The sequence below is a fragment of the Mustela nivalis genome (genome assembly GCF_964662115.1).
Source record: "Mustela nivalis genome assembly, chromosome: 15".
Classification (NCBI taxonomy): domain Eukaryota; kingdom Metazoa; phylum Chordata; class Mammalia; order Carnivora; family Mustelidae; genus Mustela; species Mustela nivalis.
In genome coordinates this window covers 24,267,544-24,291,949 of record NC_139034.1, presented here as the reverse complement: position 1 = coordinate 24,291,949, position 24,406 = coordinate 24,267,544, and the positions used below count along the sequence as shown (strand labels likewise).

The 24,406-nt window shown below is 41.4% G+C and overlaps 1 protein-coding gene across 1 annotated transcript in view; it reads left to right on the top strand.

The window, feature by feature from the left end:
* The window catches only part of LHFPL6 (LHFPL tetraspan subfamily member 6), a 236,095-nt gene that overhangs the window by 527 nt on the left and 211,162 nt on the right, over positions 1-24,406 (top strand). The window contains exon 2 of the mRNA XM_082700490.1: positions 1,133-1,698. Within this exon, the coding sequence (XP_082556616.1) occupies positions 1,314-1,698 (385 nt within the window). The 5' untranslated portion in view covers positions 1,133-1,313. The remainder of the gene's footprint in view (positions 1-1,132; positions 1,699-24,406) is intronic.

Here is a 24,406-nt window from a genome sequence, read left to right as displayed (position 1 = left end):
TGGCCCAGGCAGACCAAGTTCAGCGGCTAACGCTGACGGTGACTGCAGTTGACATGATTTAAAAAAAAAAAAAAAAAAAAAAAAGTAGTTGAAGCTCCCCCGCAGTGACACACTGGGCTGGAACTGGGGCGGCGGGTGGAGAGGAAACAGTAGGGGTGAGGGCTGGGTACGGGGGAGGCCAGGGAGAGGGAATTTGCTGTGGACACTGAAAAACTGGAGTTATAGGTTCTGGGAATGGAACCGTGGGGTGCATGGGCTGCGTCTGTATTCCTTTCTGTATGGAAAGTGTGGGAAATGGTTCAAGAACTCCTTTTGAGAGGAAGGGAGGGCTGGAAGTCAAGGCGCATTGAACTCTTTGAATGACTGGGGTTCCATGCGGAGTACTAGAAAGTGCGGATTACTTTTCAGATTAGACGCTGACAATCGTTCCGCGGGAGAGAGAGTCCTACCAATCTTTATTGGAACCCATGAATCAGAAGGAAGCCCTACACAGCCTTTCTTTCATTTGCACTAGGAGAAAGGGAGTTAAGACTGAAGGAATTCACAAATACTACTGAAGGAGTACAGGGAGTGCCTAATAGTTCCATCCATTCTATGTGCCTAGACAGTCTATAGTACTTGTTGAATTTATGGTGCTCTGCCGCTGTGAAAATTATCCTAATTATTTTGTTTGGGCTCGTGCAGAGTTAATGCACCTAAAGGGACACGGAAAAGTTGCTACAAATTATCAGCATGAACTTGCAAGCCAAATAAACAAACCATGGTATGATTCACTTTATTTTAATATTTGGAATCATGTTTACTGCCAGTAAAAATGCTACATTACTTTTCCTTGTGAGCATGTGAAATGGATTCACTGACTTGGCAAATAGAAGCCATGCATTTCTTTAAGTAAATAGCTGTCAGAGTTAATTTGGGAGCATTTACAGGAGATAAAGACATGAAAAAGCTATGAGCTAGTTTGACAAAACTTGAATGGTAGAGAAGTTTCTAGAGAGAATGAGTTCTTCCCACTTTTGAAGTGTTGGGGCAAGTTTGAATGTTTATTCATTAAGAGTTGCAGCCCAACTATACCGGTGTTATCGCTGCTCTAAAAACATTTCACTTTTAACATTTATTATTGTTTTGCCAGGGACCATCGTCCTTACTACAGAGAATGGGAAGTTGATGGTCAGGAAGACTGAAGATCCATTCTGTTACTAGACACCCCCCATTACAGAAGTGTGGACTGCCCACCCTTGCCTGGTGGTTTCACACCTTCCCTGGCTCCTGAAGTCCTAAACAGTTACTGCGCGTCCCCGTTGCCCTGAAAGATGGCATCCAGCCTGACTTGTACTGGGGTGATCTGGGCTTTGCTCTCCTTTCTTTGTGCTGCCACCTCTTGTGTGGGGTTCTTCATGCCTTACTGGCTCTGGGGATCACAGCTGGGCAAGTCTGTGTCCTTTGGTACTTTCCGGAGGTGCTCCTATCCTGTCCACGATGAGAGCCGGCAGATGATGGTGATGGTGGAGGAGTGTGGGCGCTACGCCTCCTTCCAGGGCATCCCCAGTGCAGAATGGAGGATCTGTACCATTGTCACAGGCCTGGGCTGTGGCCTCCTCCTCCTGGTGGCCCTCACCGCCCTCATGGGTTGCTGTGTGTCGGAGCTCATCTCCAGGACAGTGGGAAGAGTGGCTGGAGGAATTCAGTTTCTGGGGGGTAAGTAACTTGTTCACTTTGACTTATTTACTGGAATCCCAAAGCAGTATTGAAAATTATGTTCCTTTTGTCTGCCAAAATCCTTATAACTGGCACTTGGAATGCTCTGGAGAAATAGACATGGGGTGGCTTTAGTGATAGACTGCCAAAGTCAAAGTTTGTTTGTTTGTTTTAAATCGGAATTGCTTTATAACTTGAAGAGATCTTAATTTCTGTACATCTTTAGGCATATATATATCTTTGGCCTGCCAAGTACAACCTGAATGAGGTGGCAACCTGGCGATTGTTTATAATGTAGTAGGGGAGATAGTTTAGATTTTCTGACTTCCTGCTCTCCTTGTTCAACAGTAAGCAATTAGATTATCTGTGTCTTACTGGCATCTTTAGGTCTTTAGAGATGAAAAGTTGAAAAGCTTTTTGAATCAACATTGCTGTCATAAGCCTTTAATACTCTTTGGCAGGCATAAAATTGACCCTTGACGAATCTTAAACTATATTTCTAAATAAATGATTATGGTTTTAAATGAGAGATCAGTTTTACATGAACAACTATGGATTACATTCCGCTGCAAATACAGCCATAGACTTAATTATCTTGTTAGGATTTAACTTCCCTGGATGCTCTTGCTGTGAAGAAAAAAAGAAAAAGCAAATAACTGAGTGCTTGTCCCAAATGGACTGGAGAGTCTCACTAACACCAGAAAAGGTTTGATTTTTACTTGGGTTTCCTCCAACAAGTATTACTTCAGTATATCTGGTCGTATGGTTTTAATTATACTTTATATATTTTCCACTGCGCTTTTCACCTCCGTTCTTCAAACTGACAGGCTGAACTTGCCTGATTTATAGTCCATCCTGGTAAAATATGACAACCTGTAGATAGCACAGAATGAAGGGAAATAGGAAGCCAGGAAAATGTATAAAATATATTTGTAACTTCATTACAAAGTAAAAGTCTATTCTTCTTCCATGTGGGGTTTTCTTATAGTCTTTTGTGAAGAATTCAGAAGAATCCAGAAGAAGAAAAAAAAATTAAAATGGATAGTTCTCAGATAGACCCTTTTGGAGAAACCCCAACAGATGATTGCGGGTTATTTAATAGAACACTTTCAAGTAACATTTTGGATAAGAAAATCCTTGCGCTAAGAAGACAAGAGGCAAAAAAGATTTGTGTTTTAAAACAAATAACAATGTTGCTTGCAGGTCTTTATTCCTCTACTGGATTAATATTGTTCTTATCTGTGCTTTTCCCTGAAGGTTTGCATTGCACTCTGCCCTGGGAGGCGGTCTGGGGGACTTAGCTGTCCTTTCTTTGGTGTTTCAGTGTTCAACATTGAGCTGAAGTCATGTGTATGAGATACATATATATATGTGTGTTTGTGTATATGTGAAAAAATATATATATATACATATATATTTATATTCATATAGAAATGTAGTGAAACGATTAGAGAACACAAGGAGGTTGTTGAAAGCCAGGATATAAATCCAGAACTTGAAAACTTTTTGATACCACAGTTTTCAGAAATAGAATTAGTGCTTGGGAGTATTTAAAATTTGTTTTTCTTTAAGAGTAAACTTGATTTGCTGTTTGTGTTTCACTTAGCTCAGGAAAAATGCTTAGGCAGTTCCTTTTTCTCCTCTTATGATAAATATTACTTTCCATTTTTCCTTCATTTTAGGGTGGGGACTGCCATTATTTCTGGCAGAACAGAAAAATGCTTACAAAGAGAAATCAGTTTTTATTGATTATCTTTAAATGTATCATGAAGGAAGGCAACAGGAAGTGAACCTGAGACCCGTGAGATTTATGCTCCCCTCCCTAAGATACGTATAGATTTTTTGGAATGATACAGAGCTAAATGTTCTATTTTACAGAAAACTCAAGGGGAAAGATCACTGGGGAAGTTGGGTGTGTTTTTAAAAGGACCTTTTCCCCACTTTGTACATGCTTTTCATGAACTCTGCTTGGTGAGAGTCACTGACCTTAAGCTAAGGATACAGTTTATTATCAGCAGTTGATACCCTCTCCTTTCTCATATGTATTTCTCCTACCTGGAAAAAAAATAAAGATGAACGTAAAGCCTAAGATAGTGTTTTTCTGAATCAGACCTCTTGAGGGCACAAGTAAGTAAATACATCCTGTTAATCAAGATTTAGAGTAAATTTAGAATGAAAAAACGACCTGAGTTCTGGAAAAGGTTTTGAAATATCTGTCTCCCGTCACTATTGCATAATGGTAGACAAGTTGGGGGAAGGGGAAACTTCAAAAAGAATTCTTCCTGTTATTCATTCTATAATTATTTGGGGTCTTATTCATAAAAACTTCAATGGTTAGTAACTTTGTTCTATGAAATTTTTCATAAAATGGGCGGGTTTCATAAAGACTGCAAAATATCAAACCAGTGAGTTCTTAAGCCTTCCGTAGATGGCTCTGCTTCTGAAATACAGACTGCATACAGCGAGCTCTCCTATAAGGCGGATTCTCTTACTAAAAATGATTCACCCAGAAGGGTTATGTTTAGCTAAAGTTAGGGCTGCTCCAAAAACAACAGGAAGCAGGAGAATGGCAGAGTACAGAGGCGTCCTGCTTACCCCTGCCTGCTGTGTCTAGAGTTTGCACATATGGTGTAACATCAGGCAGTAAAGCCCCTGCAGTACTTTGGAACTAGTTAAAGGACAAAGTGTCAACCTTAATTTTGAATTGTCTTGCTGTGGTTGGTTAGAGGTTAAAATGTCACCTGTCAGCTGGCAGAGCGAGGCAAGACAGGATGGTCGCATATGACATTTTCACCCCGTAGAGGAGTACTTCTAGGAATCAGTGACTCGTGCTCTTCTTGGGGCAACTTGTACAGAAACTTTAATTGCCACTTCTCCATGTTTCTGTCAGAATTTTTACAGACTGGCCTTGATTGAGTTTTTCAAACACCCTCGGAGAAACAGAGTGTATGATAAAAGCGGGTCCATGTGTATCTGATAGTGATGGCACTAGGAGAAAGCAGGTTTTCATTTGGGTGCATTTGCTAAGTATACAATTACATGCTTTCAGGTACTGCTTGTTGTCATGAAGTCCTTCCACAAAATTTTTAAGTGTCAGTATCACACTTCTAATGCATGTGTTAGGAAATGTCTTATTTGTGTGCTTTGTAAATATAACATGGGGCAACATGGTGAAGACAGAATGGGTCTGTCTCTAAGTTCTCTGGCCGGTGCTTGTGAATGTCAGGGTCTGTGTGTCTCTCGTCCTAAGAAGCCACTGCTGCTGCTGGGATAAAGGGGGCATGGAAGAGAGTCCCAAATTTCCACTGTTCCACATTAGCTTGAACTTGCATCACGTTTACATATAAAATGGGTAGAGAGTGCTAATTAGTAGCCAACAGCGACCTTTGCAGTTTGGAAGGTGTTCTGTTGAGGAAGCCAGGGGAGACCATGTTCTCAACTAATTGTTAGTTATGTGCTCCTGAAGACAGTAATGATGACGGAGCGTTTCTTTGAGCATCCCTTGCTCTGTGTGTGGAAAGCCTTTCCAGATCCCTTCACGGTAGGGTCCCACCTGGACCTGTCTGTCATCCCTCTAGGAGGAGGGCTTACAACTCTCCTTCCCTCGCTCCCCTTTAAACCTGACTTGTCATGTGATATGCCACTGTGTGCTTCCCCTCCTTTCTGGCTATCTGTCAAGTGACTGCTAAGGAATAAGATAAAGGAGGAGGGCTGGCATATTCATGGGCCTAGTGGCTTTTTAGTGACTGTGATGAATGGAAAGAAGCTGCTCTGAGTTTTAAGAAATCCAGAGACTTCTGAGGCCAGCTGGGAGAGCAGGCAGGGGTCTTTTCCCTCCTCTTGAAGCTACACCTTGTGCATTGCTTCCTACTGTACTCCTGCTCCGTTCAGCTACCCTCCAACAAAGAAGGTAAAGACCAGGGAAGTATCTTGAGTTCTGAGCCTATGGTTCCCAAACTTTACCCTGCATCAGGACCACCCAGGGCTTTTAAGACACAGACTCCTGGGACCCACCCAGGGACTCTGATTCCATTGGCTTGGGGAGGGGCCTGATACTTTGCATTTCTAACTAGTTTCCAGATGATGCTTGTTCTGAGCTCCCAGCTTGAGAACCCTGTTCTAAGTTAACCATTTCGTGTTTTAGAAATGTTTGACTTCTTGGAGATTGTTTACTTTCAGAAGTTAGTTAATGTTTGTTTACTTGTGTAATAATCCAATATAAAGTTCTGTAATTGGGCTTGGAAAGATACGTAGTGTCATGTTGGCTAAGGACATCCTTGTTCTATCTCTCCCTGTTTTTGTCACAGGAAATCATTTTCCTCAAGTTCTCTATCTTAGACATACTATATACAGAATTGTATTATGTAAATTTCATATATATTTATATATATTTTAAAAAATTTATAATATATATATAATATATATATATATGTAATCTATACATATATTTATATATGTGTGTGTGTGTGTGTCTACATATATTCTTTTATTTGCCATTGCCCTATGACCAAAACAGGATTTTATAGAAGTGGAACTCAAAACAAGACCTTCATATACCCTCTGGATTTTTAGTCATGAATTGCTCACTGAAAGACATGAAAACCCTACTGCAGACTGGAGAGATGGGCGAAGACAGCCCTTGACTGACTCCAGAAAGCCACGTGTGTCTTGTAAAAGTGAAATGACTAGGCCGGGAGGACACTCCGGAACCAGCTGGTCAGAGCTTCTGCTGGGAGGCGAGATGGCACTTCCGTGGGCTCTAAGGAAAGGGTCTCCTGATCTTAGACATCTCTAGGGGAAAAAATGATGCACTCTTGAAGAGTGGTGCTTTCTAGGGCCACAGACACTCCTTTCCACACAGTCATATGTCCCACATACATTGCTCATCATGAGGAACGGGCGGTGGATGGAACCTAGGCAGTGTGGCCGTGAGAGCCAGCCTTTGGCAGCCAGGGAAGGGCTAGAGGGAGCAGCAGTGGGGCCAACTGACAGCGAATGCCTCAGGTACAAGTCGCTTTGAGCTCTGGACTCCTTATAGGCAGGGATGTCAATGAATTAGCTGATCTTTCATAAAACCTAAATACCAAATTTTATATTTATATTTAATATGTTAAAATTATATTTTCAAACAGCCATGGTCACCAGTTGTTTTCTCCTCCTCCTCCTCCTCCTCCTCCTCCTTCTTCTTCTTCAAGATTTTACTTCAAGGTTTTATTTGAGAGAGTGAGAGTGAGAACGCAAGCAGGGGGAGTGGCAGAGGGAGAGGGAGGCAGGGAGCCTGATACAGGGCTCCATCCCAGAACCCTGGGATCATGTCCTGAGCTGAAGGCAGACGCTTAACTGACTGAGCCACTCAGAAGTCCCACCAGTTTTCTTCTACCTACTTTTTTTTTTTTTCCTTTTTGCCCAGAAATACTTGTACTTCTAAGGCTTCCTTTGGAAAGTTTTTGATGGTTTTCAAACTTTTATAGAAAGCTTTCAAGTTCTCCATATCAATCACTGACATCAAAATTCAATACCATATTCTTTTCATTCTCTAGGAGACCTGAAAGTGCCCTAGGAGTTCATTTCTCAGGGAGACTCCTGCTCTGTCCCAGAGAGTGATTCGTAGGCAGGTCTGAGTGGGGCCCAGGTGAAGCTGTTTCAACAGCTTCCCCTAGAAGTTCTAGAACACAAATGGCCCCCCAGGCTGCATTTTGGGAAATAGGAAAGAATTTTGTTCACTTCAAATCTCATATTATCCCGGTATTAGGGGCCTAGGCTTATGTCTACTGAAAACCTAAGTATGACTATCAATCTCTTTCTATCCGTAGTTATTTTGGGGATCATATGACAGAAGCAGCAAGATATCACCACCATTGTCTGAGCGGACCAGTTTCTAGCTGTGTTCTCTCTGATCTTAGAGATTTGGGGCATTCCTGATGGATAGTCAGCTCTGTGTATACACTCAGAAAGCAGAAGGACCAAATCTTTTCCACACTGTGCTTAGATAAAGACTATTTTGATTTGTGACTCCACCTGCAAATTACACACCTGCTGTCATTTTCTGTGCCCTGTTTTCCTCCTTCAGCCCTGGTTTATGTTCTCTGCCAGTGTGCTGGGGTGTACTCCATTTTTACCTATTTTAGATGATGGGTTTTTTACGTCCAAATTTTGTATTTGTGAAAAAAAAATGCTAATGATAATAATTGGTTAAAATGGTGGAGGAAATGGTTATCCGCCGCACGTGGGCCTATCGTGTCTGTGAGACAGGACTTTTAACCTAGAATTATTTAGATTGATGGTTTTGACAGGGTCTACATCTTCATTTACTTTATGCAGAGTAAAGTCTTTCCAAGAGAGTCACTTGAGTTTTAGTCTATTTCCTTTTGTCACTGCCAGCTAGCATAGCGTTACGTGGATACCGCTGAGGCCAGGGTTAGTTAGCATGGGTTAGTTAGCCTCCCTAACGCAGAGAAAATGTGTGTCATTCACAAAGAAAGCAAACTGACGAATGCGATTCATAACCATTCCTATTTAAAAAAAAAAACAACCTCAAAACACGCACTCTGGAGAGCTTTGAATCTTCCTCTGTGATATCAGGAGATGATGAAATTTGCCCTTGGGACACAGTCATCATTGGTGCCTGTGAGTACTTGACCTCTCCAGCTACCTCCCCTTGGCAAGACTGTCTTATGGTGTGTGCTGGTTGTAGTCAGAAAGAATACCAGCATCAGGTTCAAAACTTGTTCGTGGATGTTTATCTTTTCTTCTGAAGATATCACCCTCCGTGCATTCTGAGGGACACGGATTGCCGGGTGTACAAATAGATGTTAACAGAAAAGATCAAGCAGGAATAAATGGATTTGAGAAACATTGGGTTATGGAAAGTCAATCCATTTCATGACAGCAAATCTCACAGCGCATTCAGTACGTTGTCTATGACCAGTCTCCTGGGATGAATGGGGAGGGTATAGTATTAAGTGTTTAATTTTTGGGGGCTCAGCACCCCGAGGGGACCAGTCATCTGCTGAACTGATTCTGTTCTCATTTTAGTCCATTGAGGCAGGCAATTTATTCTTTTCCACAGCTGAGAGCACTGAAATTTAGAGAGTGACGCCCAAAGTGATCCCATTAGTTATTGTTTGTGCTGTGAATGCTGTTAACCCACAGTAAAGTGTGAACTGAAGTTCCACCTTGTAGCCTATGGAGAATTCAGAATATCTTGCCATTGTGGATAATATGTCTCTTAACATAGGTAATTATTTTTTATTGTTCCTTGGTCCTCTGTTTATACTTGTATTGTAGAACAATAAAATCACTGGTAGGAAAGTGATCTAGCAACTTTTGCCAAATCTCAAAAAAGGCATTACAGGGGTGCCTGGGTGGCTAAGTCAGTGAAGCGTCTGCTTTGGCTCAGGTCATGATCCCAGGATCCTGGAGTGCAGCCCCATGTTGGGGTCCCTGCTCTGCTTCTCCCTCTGCCTCTGCACCTTCCCACTCTGGCTTGCACACACTTCATAAATAAATAAGTAAGTAAGTAAATAAATAAATACATAAAATCTTTTAAAAAATGCATTGCAGGTTAATGTTAATAATGTAATATGCATATAGAGCCATTAGGGGAGGATGCCAAAACATCTGACCACAGTCTTTTAACAATTATTTAAGAGAAGAATGTTATCTTTCATTATTACCTGCTGGCAAAGTTTTCTAGTGTAAGTGCCCTATTGTTAAGGGTAAAGATAATGTTAATTCCAGAGGACATACTTCTTAGATAATGAAACCAAGGACCTTGTATCTTTTATAGAAAAGAAGGACAATGTTTGACCTTGTCAATCTTCATCATTAAAATGTTTGTGATGGAAACAAATAGAGTTCACTGGGAAGGGGGTCTAGGGATTTCCCAGGGACTTCTAAATGGTTATATTGAGAAGATCATGAGGTTAGATTCAACATTGGTCTGGTTCTGGTGCATTGATATTGCTGGCTAATTATTGGAGGATCTAGTTATCTTCTCTTTATATGGTAGATGTCAGACCAGCTGGTGTTTTGGTTTTACAGCTCATAAAGCTCAAAAGTAATGTAAACTCCAGAACCAACCTGCTTATAACTCTAGTAAATAACTTCCCTTTCATGTGTCTCATATTTTCAATAATCAGGCAATATCAGCTACTTAGATGTACTGGAACATGTTTAAAAATATTGTTGGGTAAAAAGAAAGTTCCATGTTATAGTTCTCTGTTTTTCTTGTATGTCTTGTGTCTTCAAATAGAGCAGGAACTAAGACATAATTTTCTTTTCGTCCCACAGTGACTAGAAGAGCAAATGCCATCTCATATGTTCAGTTAATACTTGATGATGTATTATTTCATTTTCATTATTTATTAGCAACATTTTTATCTATAAGGGGTGACCTTGTTCTTTCCTACCTCACAGAACTATTTCAGAGGTGAAATAAAGTAATGCTGCGAATCTGAGGAGATTTAAAGCAGTGTCTCCTTATGATGTCCCTGTGTGACATTAGTCCTTTGAGAAAAAAGTGTTCTCTGGTCATCTGTGTGGAAATCATGCTGCATAGTACAAGTCTTTCCTCAAGCACACTTTAAAGGCTCTGAGTGAGCTTTGTTGATTTTCTGCAATAAAGAAACCAGTTGCTATGGTCTGAAAAACGTTGTCCCCCTTAACCCCAATTCATTTGTTGAGGTCCTGATTGCCATTTTGCTGGTAGTAAGAGGTGGGGCTTTGGGGACAGTGATGAGGTCATGAGGGTGGAGCCCTCATGAAGGAGATTACTGCCCCCTTAACGGAAGACAGGCAGCTTCCTTGTTCCTTCTCCCTCTGAGAAGAGGGGCCCCACCCAGCCACACTGGCGCTCTCATCTTGGACTTCCAGTTGCACGACTGTGGGAAATAAATTTCTGGGGTTTATAAGCCACTCAGCCTGTGATATTCTGTTATTGCAGCCCCAGTGGACTAAGATACTATCTGCTTAACACTGTGATTCACGAAGTTATTTGGGAATGGCAGAGTTTTACATACCTGTCATAGGCAATAAGATCTCTTGAATTAATGGTTAACAGAATAAGCTTTGGGAAATGCTGAGTTAAAATACGTTGTAAATCAAGGGGATTAGTGTTTATGGACATTTAACAGTGCTAGCTGTTGGGATACAAATGGAGATAAGGAACTGCGATTAAGGAACCCACAGTCTTTTTTTAATAGTTTTTTTTTTTTTATTGAAGAATAATTAACATACAGAGTTGTATTAATCTTAAATGTACAACATAGTGATTTGTCAATTCTGCTCACCATAAGTGTAGTTATCTGTCACCAAACAACATTACTATAATATTATTGATTGTATTCTCTGTGCCGTACTTTTCTTCCTCTTAACTTATTATTTTATAACGGAAGTTTGTATTTCTTAACCTTTTTTTATCTGTTGCACCTATCCCCACCCATCCATCTCCCCTCTGGCAACCCTCTGGTTGTCCTCTGCTAACCACCAGTTTGTTCTCTGTATTTATGAGTCTGATTTTTTTGTTTTGTTGTGTTTTGGCTTGTTTATTTGGTTTTTCCTATTCCATATGTATATGAAATGTATATGACCCCTAGGTCTGTTCACATTGTCACACATGGCAAGATTTCATTCTTTTTTTATGGCTCAGTGATATTCCATTGTCTGTATTCACCACATCTTCTTTATTTGTTCATCTATCAGTGGACACTTGGGGCACTTCCATATGTTGGCTATTGTAAATGATGCTGCAGCAAACTTAGCAAACTTAGATCTTTTCATATTAGTGTTCTTGTTTTCTTTGGGTAAATACCCAAATTACTGGGTCATGTGGTATTTCTAGTTGTAATTTTTGAGGAACCGAGGAGCTCACAGTCTTATGGAGGAAACCAACAGGTAAGGTATAATTACCATCTAAAGGACTTGTGATACCTTCCCATTCTGTTGAATATAGCAACTAGCTGGTGAGGTTCACTCAGCAGCCAAGAGAGGTTCTTGCCAGTTATTTCCCATCCTGTCCTTCTCCTGCTTGGCTCTCTGTTGCAGGAGTCTACATTTCCCAGAAGCCTCAGCATCTGGCATCTGCATTGCTTCAGCCAATGGGAGGCCCTTAGGGAAGACCGGGAAGCATGGGGAAGCCAGGGTATTCCTTCCTCTCTAGCTCTTCCTTGGGCAGTATCTTTGGCAGCAGCTGTCTCTTTTCCTGGAATGCCCTACCTTTTGTGGCCCCAGCTTCCGCCAGGAAGCCACTGTGATGATCCTATCCCAGCACAGTTCTTCCAGTCCTTGGTCATGCCATCACTCCAGTCAAATGGATGGCAGCAGTGTACTCCTATCGCCAGTTTCTGGGTCACCTCTTTATCTCTTGTTTGGCTTTTTAGCTCTTCTGTCCCCTGCTTGACCAATTTCCTGTGCTATATTAAATTGTCTGTGTTTGAAATACCTGAGGATAGTTTTTCCTCCTTAGTTTGACCCTTGCTAAAATACAATACATAATTCAAATTCCTACCTCCGGCAAGTGGATGATCATGTCGTACTGTGAACTTTTGGGATTTGTGGTGAATGGACAAAAATCACACATGTTTAGTCAAGAATTGCCATAGTCCATTGACTTGTGAGCAAAATGCTGGGAGGGCAATGCTGAGGGAATGACCTTCTGTCGGGTGGGATCTGCAGAGGCTTCACAGCAGAAGTGCTAGTTGAGTTGGGTCTAGAGGGGGAGCAGAAGACTCCCTGGGCCTTCAGTCAGGGGGAGCACCAAGTTCTCAAAGCCAAGGAGTTGTGACAAAGATCTGATGTGAGTTTAGGGAATGGCACGGTACTATAAGGAATGGGGCAGGTATGATGTGACAGAGAATAGAAGAGGAGAGGACAGAGTGAGGTTGTGAAAGTCCTTGTTTCTCTTCCATGGTGAGGATTCCATACTTAACCCTTACTGAAGCTTTTGAGTGGTTATGGGTAGGATTGACTTAGGAACTCTATCATCTGTAATCTGTAGCCATGAGGAGTAACATTGATTTGGGGAATAACCAAAACCAAGGAAGGGGAGTCAGAAGCCTGTAAGCAGTCTTAGCCAGAGGTGGTGAGAGCCTCACTGAATACAGAGAACAAGAATTTGAAGACGTTTGCGAGATAGAGGTAAACAGGTTTTGCTGCTCCCATTTTTAGAAGAATAGATGAGTTGACTGAATGGATGTCTCTGTAATTTAAAATTTCTATAATGTAAGAAACCAGGCATTTTCAAAACATTTTAGAAAGTAATAAATATTGTGGTTGCCATCAAAGGTAGATATAATTTACTATGTAACCACACAATGTGTATATTTCTGCTTTGGGGTTGTTTGCACGTTCATCTGTGTGTAAATGAAGGTTGCTGACCCTGCTCGGCACATTTGGGGGTTCAAAGAAGAGCATTTTGATGACAGCTAAAGTAACTGTCAGCATCATGAACTTTGCTAGCTTCTCACAAGCAGACATTTTCTTTTTCTGTCCATAAAAGTGCAGGAAATAACAAATGGGTAAATACATGAACAGTAAGTAGGTGTCAAATTGATCTTATACATCTTATTTTCATAAAAGTTACTGACATTTTCAATAATACTTCTATTTTACTTACAAAGAAATAAATGAGTGTTACTGTCACCTGGCTTAGCTAGTCATGTCACAGCTGCATATTAAGGCAGAGCAAGAAGGGAAACTAGGCATCCCTTGGTTATTACCTATAAATTAGTATTATCTGCGATTATTGTCTACATTCCCTGAGTCAACTTCATTGAAGGCCATGAAACATGAAATGTAGTTTTGTCATTCCAGTGTAATTAATAATTCTCACATAATTAGAATGTATAATTCAAAGAAATAGCCCTTCCGCTCCAAAAGAGTCTAATTCTGTGATTAAATATAATCCTCATCTGTAGAATGCTTCTTGGTGTGAGTCCCTGTGTGAGATACAGATCTCTACCTCTCTGCTCTAGAGTTTCACTAAAACACATGCCCCTTACGTTATCTTATGATGACATCACACAGATCATCTGCGCAGCCATCCACAAATGTGCCTTCTGCATGGGCAGCAGATAGCAGTCGATGATGGGACTGGGCATGCACAGTAAACACCAATTCCTTCTGGGACCATGGCTTTCCAGCGTACATGTGACTGGAAGGGGCAAGTGTTCCTGGTCAGACTTTGTATAGCCTGTCCTCATACCTGGCTATCATTGGCTCCCCATAACAATCCAAGCTCCCCATATTATTTCTCCTTCCCTATTGTGTGAGCACAGTTGTCTTGGATACGGACATAAGATTTTCCATGTCCTCTTCATGTCCAGAAGGGACCTACCATGGGGTCATTATTTTCTGCGATGTGATGTCTGGATAGCATGTCATTTTTGCTGCTGTTTGTTTTGTGTTGTTTTTCCCATTTGATGTTACATAACCTAATTTAAATGGAAAATTATAATTCTTAGGTAAAGCCAATTCCTTTCTTGTCTCTATAGTCACTTCTATGTAAGAATTAATTCTCCTAAAAGTATTTGGAGGAAGAATATCAATTTTAGCCTCAAGGGAAGTTACCCTGGTATGTTTTTTTTTTTAAGATTTTATATATCAATTTATTTGACACAGGAAGAGAGAGAGAGCGTGCACGAGCACAAAGTAGGGGGAGTGGCAGGCAGAGGAGGAAGCATGCTCCCAGCTGAACAGGGAGCCTGTTTCAGGACTTGATCCCAGGACCCTGGGATCATGACTTGAGTTGAAGGCAGATGCTTAACTAACTGAGCCACCCAGGTGTCCCAGGTCCCTTATCTATTTATTTTTGTAATTTTATTTATTTATCTTTTCAAGGTTGCAAGATTCGTTTTTTATGCACCACACCCAGTGCTCCATGCAATATGTGCCCTCCTTAATACCCACCACCAGGCTCACCCATCCCCCTAACCCCCTTACCCTGGTATTGACAAAGCTTTAAAGTGTAGACATACTGGATATGACAACATGAAGATATATTTACTATATAGTGGTGCTTTTCTCATTTATTCGGTAAATGATTTCTAACTGCTTACTGTGTGTCGGGCTCTGTTCTAGCTGGAGATAGAATGCGAATATGGTAACGTGCGGTTCTTGTCTACTTAGAATTTTAGTAAGAGAGCTGAAGATCCATCAAATACTTCCTCAAATGACTGTAAAGCTACAAACTTGATAAATGTTAGGAGGAAAAGGTATATCATAGACAATCACTATTGATATGAGGTGCCCAGGAAGGCTTTCTGAAGGAGAGCAGGTTTGAGTTGAGACTTGAAACACAGAATTGGAGGAGGGGAAAGCATGCCCTTGAGGGGACCGCAGGGACGAAGGCCACCAAGTGAGCCTGCAAGTTGCCACAAGGGAAGGTGGGAAGATGAGGCTGGAAAGAAGGGGCTGGAAGGATTCTTGGGGCTAAGGATCCAGTACTCAAGACACTCCTGAAATCAGAAACCAATGAAGAGGTAAGATGTTTGTGCACGGAGATGCTGTTTATTCCTGTACTTGTTTCTATGAGAACTTTGTTCATTTAAGATAAGTTACTGGAGACTTAAGTTGAGAGGTAGCTGGTTCAAAAGCTTCTGGATTCTTTCCACTCACACCCATCCTTTTGATGTAGAAGTTATCATTAGTGTATTTTGAAGAAAGAAAAAGTCATTGTGGAATTTCTCTGTGTATTGTTTGAATATATAAGTGCAACCAATGTCTAGGTATTTGCTTAAGGGACACAACTATTAAAATTGTGCACCCTTTAAGGGAATGGAATGGAAAGAAAAATGAGTGGGAAAAGGTACCAATATGCAATCATTATTTTTTTTTCATGTTGCTGTATCTATTATGTTTACACTTTTCCTTCATGCCATTTGGTACACTTGTGGTTCCTTAATCTTTTTTTTTTTTTTTTAAGATTTTATTTATTTATTTGACAGAGAGAGATCACAAGTAGGCAGAGAGGCAGGCAGAGAGAGAGAGAGGAGGAAGCAGGCTCCCTGCTGAGCAGAGAGCCCGATGCGGGACTCAATCTCAGGACCCTGAGATCATGACCTGAGCCGAAGGCAGCGGCTTAACCCACTGAGCCACCCAGGCGCCCATGGTTCCTTAATTTTTATAATTATGTGTATAATGCCTTTTCCAGTAGGTTGTCATTCCCCAAGGGCAGGGGCCTCCTCTGTTTTATTTACCACACTATCCCGAGAGCCTAGCAAAGTGCCTGAGAGAAAACAGGCAATGAGAATTTCCTGCCTGCCTGATGCTTAATATAATATGATCTGTTTGGAAAACTACTGTATATGTATTTTTAATCCAATTCAACTAGCAGCTAATGGTCAGGTTCTTACTTTGCAGAATGTCATAGGTTCTAGGCCTGGGTCGGGTACTGACTTGAGGCTGACAGTCTCTAAAGTCAAGAGGCACAAGCTGTAACATGAGGAATTGCCCCGACAAATGTGAAAAGGGTGCTAAGAGGATACAGAGAGATGTTATTTCGTTGATGTCCTCAGGATCTTGAAAGAAATACATGTGGGGCAGATGAGCTTCCGCGAGCCTTCGCTAACCTTGGCTACAGACCCTGAGCCTTCTCTCCTGAGTCTTCATCACTGCCTGTCAAAAGCGTCAAAAAGGGCCAAGCAAGGGTGCAATGGGTACTCTGACATGTTTTGCTACTGACCCAATTCCTCTGTAAAATGCTTTCCCATTTGTGGGGGGTCAGCCTAGGTGGCCACGTGATCACTAAATTGGAAACTTCTCCTACCTTGCTTTAAGGATTGGCTCTGCCCTGATTTCTTGTTTCCCTGCCCTCCACATGCCTCAGGAAGATAAAGTCTCACCAGACTACACTTCATTTGAGTGGGCCTCAGGGATCTCCTCAGGGAGGCTCTGAACTCCAGGAAATAGAAGATGTAAAAGATAAGAGGAAGTATCTTCAACATGATTTGGCAACTGACTGTTGTTGGTGAGAATGACCTTCCTTGGTGGCTCTCTCTGTTCATATCTTTGTGCGACTTGGAACCAGCCTGCCGTTACGAAGAGTGGGATGTCCGTAGGAGGCACGTTTTGTGAGGTAAGGTGCTGAGTTTAGTTCTGGACAGATTGTGCTTCAGGTTCTGATGGGACTTCAAGGTGGAAGGTCAAGTGGGTGGCCAGAACGATCAGAGTTCAATGTATAGATTCATGAAAATATGTCTTTGAAAACCTTTGTATGAGAGAGTCCTACTTCATTTACTTTTCATAAGGCATGGCTTTAAATCCTGACACTCTCTTTTGCCCTGTGGCTGTCCTAGTTAGAAGGCAGGCTTCTAGCTATGTCCAACTTAGTCATCAATTCTAAACCACTGCTTGGACAGTGCCGGCTGCTTAACAGCTGCTCTGCTGGTGAGATGATAGAGAAGTGTGCCCTTGGTAAGACTAGATTTTATTTCTCTGGGAAAAATAAAAAATAATCACAAGAAAAACCAAAGTAAGAAGAAAAAAATTATTCTATATGATGCTCATTAACATCCTAAGAAGGAAGAGTCTAGAAATGACCATGTAGTTAAAAAAAAAAAAAAAAGCAGAGATGAAAAGGGTGAATAGTTTAACTTTTTTTTTTTTTTTTTGGTCTCGTGAATAAAGATGGCATTCTATTTTGATTGCCTGGTGGAAGAAAGTCAGTTCGTTTATCTCATCCACCCACTGGTGGCTATCCTGATTATAGCCGCCTGGTAAGCACCATTTAAAATTCAATTTGGCTGCCTGTGCCCTTGGTGCTCAGTAGGTTTCATGAAATTACACAACAGCGAGGCTCTTCTTCCCTGTGTGGCACCCTTCTATGTACATTGGACTTCAGTGTAATTTCAAACAATTATGCTTTGTGTGGAGTGGTTTTTACCATAATCATCTTACCGTCCAGTTGGGGCCGATCTGGGACTCTGAATCTGATGAGATTTTAAGACGGTAGAAAATATTGGATGAGGGAAATGTTTTTATTTCTCCAGACTTTCTCTATTTAGCTTGTTAGGCTTGTAAATTGTGGCAGATTGTTTTTGTAGCATCACTTACAGCATAAGATTAGAATAACAACAGTTTTCCCCACATGGGATGCTTCAAAATTTTACATGCCATCGGATCCTGGAAACAACTGTGTCTGTGGGAAGGAAACGTTCGTACTTCTTTCTTGTATTAGCAAATCTTCAAGTGCTGCCTTCTGTGCGCGTGTTCACATTGCTCTCCGTCCATGTGTTGTGTGAAGACAGGATCTGCAAGGACAGGGTTGAATTCTACCACTCATGAGCTCTCAGCCCTGGTTGCTTCAGCTAAGGCTGGTAGGAACCCCAATGAGTGGACTTTGTGGAGTTTAATATGCATAAGTTGGAGTGCTTGGGTGGCTCAGTGGGTTAAAGCCTCTGCCTGTGGCTCAGATCATGATCCCAGGGTCTAGAATCAACTCTGCCCAGCAGGGAGCCTACTTCCCCCTCTCTCTCTCTCTGCCTGCCTCTCTGCCTACTTGTGATCTCTGTCTGTCAAATAAATAAATAAAATCTTTAAAAAATATGCGTAAGGCACGTAATACCATGATATAGTAGATGCTCACTAACTGGGGACTATTACTCACAGCTCATTTGATTTAAAATTTCAGACTTTAACTTAAAAAGCTAATCTGCTTCATTCATTGCACATATATTTATTGACTCCTGCTCCGTGCTAGGAAATCATCTAGCTATTGGGGATAAAGCAATGAGTAGAAACAGATTAAGAAAGAACTATCAAGAACTATAAAGTGACAACATTGGTATACTTCCATCTACTTTTACTTGGCTGTTGCCCTCCTGCATTTCTCCAACCAAGTTTTGGACTAATAATCTTATCTACAGGTGGCTTATTATTCAGGACCTTGTAAACAGATTTTGTAACTGGCTCTATTTGACAGGTCATTATGTGAAGTGAAATAGACATCTGTATAGGTATTTTCAACAACTGGACACACGGATTCCTTCCCTCCTCTCTCCTTCCCTTCCTCCTCTCTCCTTCCCAGTCTTCTTTCTTTCTTTCCTTCCTTCCTTTCTTCCTAAAGCATATGCCCCCATACTGTGGGTTTTCTCCATCACAGTGGTATTTTTTTTTATATCATCTATAGGTTCTGTGACGTTTCTTCCTTTAACCCGTTGTGTCTTCTCGGATACACCTCCGTGTATTTGTAGCCAGATTACGACTGTTTATATTTTCATCTCTTTGAGTAACCACCAAGACCAACTGAAAGCAAAATTAGTTCTTTAGAGTTCAAGTAATGTCAGCTACTTTGAATATGGCCTTTTGTAATATGCAGACACTTTTGTGCGCATTTTTTCATTTAGTCTTAAAATCCTGCTGCAGCTTTGTTCTGGAAACTGTGATCTCTCTTATGGGAAACAAAGGAGTAAATATAATACAGGTCTGTGACCTCAAGGAGTTTATAAATTCATGGCTTTGGTCACTCAACTCTCCCTCAGAAAGATGTCATTGTTATTCTATCAACAGCAAGCTTCAGTACCGTGTTATGTAGCTAGATCATTATTTTATCTTCACACAATGAGCCCTGCCACTGATATTTGCAGGTGTGTGTTGAAGTGATATTCTCTGAGATGAGAGCTCAATACAGGGGTTTTGGAGTTTGATCCTCAGGGGAATTGAATTGAGCAAACTAAAAAGAAAATATCTTTGATGATTGTATATGATTCCTTAAAAACTACCAACTATATTGTAAGAGGAAGATGAAGTGTATTTGGAAATTGAAGATAGAGATGGGGCCAAGAATATGGTGTAACACAGTAAATTATTTTGACATCAGAGGCTGAATCCTATAGAATGACGAGAAATGTTATTGTCTCGAATATACTATGAGAAAGTTAATGGCATATATGTAACTGAAATATACATATATATATAACTGAAACATGCTCCCACCACAGTCATGATCTCTGAGTGATCACTTACAAAGTCATTTGTCATTAAATACCATTCTCATTCAGTGTCATGGTACACCATCACATTATTTCAAATGACTCAGAGGACCTATGCCAGTGATGAATGTCTGTCATTCTGGGCTCCCTTTCTGTACACCTGTCTGCCTTCTGTCCATCCTCACATGGCCTCCACAGCAGTCCTCTTGGCTGTGATCATGGGGCTTCATTCTCTAAATACCTCAGTTGCGCCTTGTAGGTTAAGGACCTTCTTCGGTGGACCTTCAAGCTCCGTTTGTCATGTTACCACTCACTGACATCTTTCCTGTGCGTCCCACTTGGACCAAACTGGATTTTATTTTGTTTCCTGTGCACTTTCTAGATAATTCCACTTTCGTGCCTTTGCTGACATTGTTTCCCTCACCTTCTTCCTTCTTTTTCCCAGACCCAGAATCTCTCTGTCTTTCAAAGCCTAATTAGAATGTTGACTTCTTCATGCAGTCTTCTCTGGTTGTACAACTTGAAAGAATCCCGCCTTTCTTGAACTTCTTTGGAACTTACCTTTTTTTTCCCTCCTAGTGGAGGCTTGGGGGGAGCATTCTCTACCATGCATGATTACCAGCAAACCTCCTTACCCTGGCTTTCATCTCTCAGCACACCCTGTACTTATCACCACTTTCAGATTCATTTGGTTGATGATTTGCTTAAAATCATTCTGGACAATTTTAAAACTAGGTATTCAGTTTAGGGTCAATGACATGTTTGACCTATGTTCTCTATGTGAAACTGTTATAAATTACCCCCTTTCTTTTGGGTAGGTCACTTCTTGTGTCCTGTACTCTCACCTCATTGCAAAAGACAGATGCTGTGGAGTTTTCTGTTTTGGATGCCAATAGCCCTATGTCGAAAATAAATATCTGTTTAAATGTAAATCTTCCTGATTAGATTAATTTCAAAAGCTGCTCTCATGGGGGAACGGGGTGGCTCAGTCTGTTAAGTGTCTGATTATTGATCTCAGCTCAGGCCTTGATCTCAGGGTGGTGAGTTCAAGCCCCGCATGGAGTCTGTTAAAAAAAAAAAAAAAAAAAAAAGATGATCTTGTTTTACCTGTTCCTGTTTTAGTTAGTTTCAAACCAGCAGACAGCACTAAAATAGCGAGCAATAGAAAATGTTACTGTGAGATAGTCCACAGCCATCACTCCATGTTGACATGTTGATGTAGGCATTTTTGCCAGAGATCCTTAGTGGATTGCTTTTGTCCTGCCCCTCCATGATGACTGATTCAGCCATTTACTTTAGATGAAAACTAGCTTGTTTGCTCTTCTCCTGAAAAGGAAAAAGAGAAACTGTCCGTGATATGGGTTGGGACATGCTGCTAGTGTGTATTTTAAAGGTGGTGAGTATAGTACTAAGAAATCTTCTCTTTATTTCAGTCTCTGTTGATGAAGAGCATGTCTAATCTGGCAGGCTTCCAGGGCATTCTTTCTTCTGTGTTGGTGAACATTTGTATTTTAAAATAGCATCAAATGTAGCCGTCAGTATTGAGGGTTTTTTTGAAGGAAACTCATAAGCCATTAATTAATGTGGATAATGTGGTATTCATTGGGGCCGCTCTGCCAGAGAGTCTGATAGGTGATCACGATATACCTAAAGGGAGAGAGTAAGTAGCTCTTGGGGGGACGTGGGTCTTGGCTCTTCAGAGACAAGAGAACACTTGGGTTTGTTTGTGCCCATTGAGATTCTTTCCTTGAACTTGTATCTGGAAGTACTTTGTGCTCGTTTCCGAAATGCCAACTTTTTGAATGTACACAATGATTTCCTGTAAGTGTGAGCAACAGTTGGGCCTCCAGTGTTACCACATTCTGCTTGGAGAGGCCACACTTCGTCATGCAGTGTGTAGCATGGAAGGGTGAAGGAGAAGGTGCTTCAGAAAACTAAAAGGAGCAGCAAAGTTGGAGGACTAGATCCTCTTGAACTGCCACACAGAATTTTTGTGTAAGTTTTAAATGTCAGTTTAGCATTTACATATTTTTTCCTATTAAAATGTTCTTCTTTTCCATTGTTCTGTTTTTTCTTTTTCCTGTTAATTCCATGGGGAGAATGACTATAACTGTCTTATTAGAGTTTCTCACATCTTTAGCACATAGTATGTCTCTCAACAAATAGCCACAGAATGGATGAATTCTGTTCTGTTAGTAGGGAGGGAAGGACAACAGATTAATAGTGTTCACACCTCTCATGCAGGACTGGTGATGTAATTTGCAGGGTCCAGAGCAAAAGGAGAACACAGGGCCCCTTGTTCAGAAGTTATTAGGAGTTTCAAGATGGCGGTAGCAGAGCACTGAGACCAGGTGTGGTCCCATGCAGTTCCACAGGCTGTGCACCATGAAGCTGCCCCACTCTAATATAGAGAGGAGCCAGAGATTTGAAGTCCTGTATCTTGTTTTTGCTAATGAATTAAACATATTTTATCCTCTCATTCTGGTTAATAGTATGAAAGCTTTGCTTCTTTGATTCCTAATGAAATAAGAAGAACAAGTGCTTAATACTAGGACCTGTCACAGCACAAATTTGAACTAATCCTTAATTTACCATCTTTGAAGTCAGCCCCTGCCACTGTTCTTAGCATAAAATTTAAAGCAGCAAACTCCACCAACCTGAGCAATCTGTTCTCATCCACGGCACTAGGATTTTACTAACTTCAACTGTGTTGCACTAGTAAATCATTCTGACCCAAATCTAGTCTGTATGAACTCTGATAAAATGATTATAAATTAGAACAGTGAAAAATGAGCTTATTTCCTCTGTAGCTTTGGAGACAAAGGGACAAGTACAAAACGGGATTGCAAAAGAGTCACTCGTCCCGCAAAGAGGTAAGGGAAACCTTTACATTTAAAAAATCCCCTGGGGTAGGTTTAGTTTACAAGCGAAATTGGATTGTAATAAAGTAGAGGAAGAGGGATCTCCTCCAAGCCTACTTGTACACTACGTAAACCTGAATGGAAAGTAAATGCTGGCCCCTGGGCGGTCTCTGCAGATGGACAAGTAAATTGGTGACTTCTAATCTGACTTGTCAGCACAGATTATTCTTCAACTGCTGAGAGCTCATCTCAAGATCAGGAGCTGCCCGTAGCCGGCACCAGGCTGCCCCACGGCTAGAGGTGAGCCACCAGGAGAAACTGTGTGCAGCCGGGCAGAGAGAGCCTGACCTGCAGAGGAAGGTGCAAGCGCCCTCCAGAGTGGTCCCTCTGGTCCTCCGCACCTTCGGACTTGACCTTGTGGAAGGTCAAATTGCTACTAGTCCTTTAGTTGACTGCCTTTATGGCATGTCGCTTCTTACCAAAAAAATGAACCTTTGGGGGCACCTGGGTGGTTCAGTGGGTGAAGCATCTAGCTCTTGGCTTCTGCCCAGGTCGTGATCTCAAGGTCATAGGATCAAGTGTCCCCCTCTCCACCCCCCACTCAACTGTGGGGCTCTGTGCACAGTGGGGAGTCTGCTTGTGATTCTCTCTCCTTCTCCTCTGCTCCTTCTGCTTGTCTGCACTTTCTCTTCCTCTCTCTCAAAATAAATAAATAAGTGAATCTTAAAAAAAAAAAAAAAGACAGACTTTCTGGAATTAAAGTGAGGCTAAAAATAAATCTGGCCCCTTATGCTTCTTGATTTCTGGGTGTAGAGAATTAGTCGTGAAGGAGGAAGATGTGACTATAATGATACGTCATGAGTATCTGTGGATTTTCATTATACTAGTCTTTAATTTATATATTTGATGAGGTGCTAGTAGACTGGGAAAAATGTGTTTGAAAAATCACTACTTCACCGATAGCTGGAGTGTGAAATTCAGGCGAGCATACCAGCAGCTTCTGAAATGATTGTCCGTGGGCATTAGCTGGATCACAATCCGGGGTGTATTAACACATTATCTTTCTGCCTTCGCATCTATGCTGTGTGCTCTGCTACTTCCGTGAGAGCTAATAGAGCTCTGGTCTCCCAGCTATGTGATCATGATTGTATTTTCATTTGATGAAAGAGAGCAGGGAGAAAGGAAAAGAAGTAAAACTTGCTGGACCCACATCCTTGCCTGAGAAAGGAAGGCACCATGTCCTGAGTCCTGTTTGTACCCCCCCACCCCCCGCCCCACTGCTTGTGAAGCAGTCTCAGTTACCAGCGACCTCAGCTGGCCATCATCCAACTAAATATCGATGCTAGTACCTTGCTCTGCAGTGGAGCTGGGAGGACAAGATTTAAGCACAAAAACATAGATCTAAATAAAATGAAATATCTATTATGTACCCACTGTAGGCTGGACATTTTCATTTGTAATCTCTATCACCTTTCTGTAAGCGGGGGTTGGCCCTGTGTTACAGATGGGAAAGCTGAGGTATCGAGAAGTCAAGAACATGGAGCAAGTCAGTAGCCAAAATGGAATTGAAACGCAAGTTGGGTGAGCCCCAAGCTGTTCCTCTCCTCTCCCCATTAGAGCATTTCCTTCCCTCTCTGTGACACAGATGAATTGTGGTAAGACTGTTTCCGTTCTGTTCAGGGGACACCTGAACAGAGACACCTCAGGTTTCCCTGGGGTGATCAGAGAAGGTGCTGTGGACCACCTGCAGGTTTGAATGAGGCCTGGAACCATCAATGACTTGAATAATTAGGAAAATGAGGAAAAACCTTTCAAGCGTCTTATTTAATATTTTATATGTATTTCCTACCAAGTGTCAAAAAGATTAACTATTCGCCAACTCATAAATATTAGTATTAGAAAGGATTTACTAGATTTAAA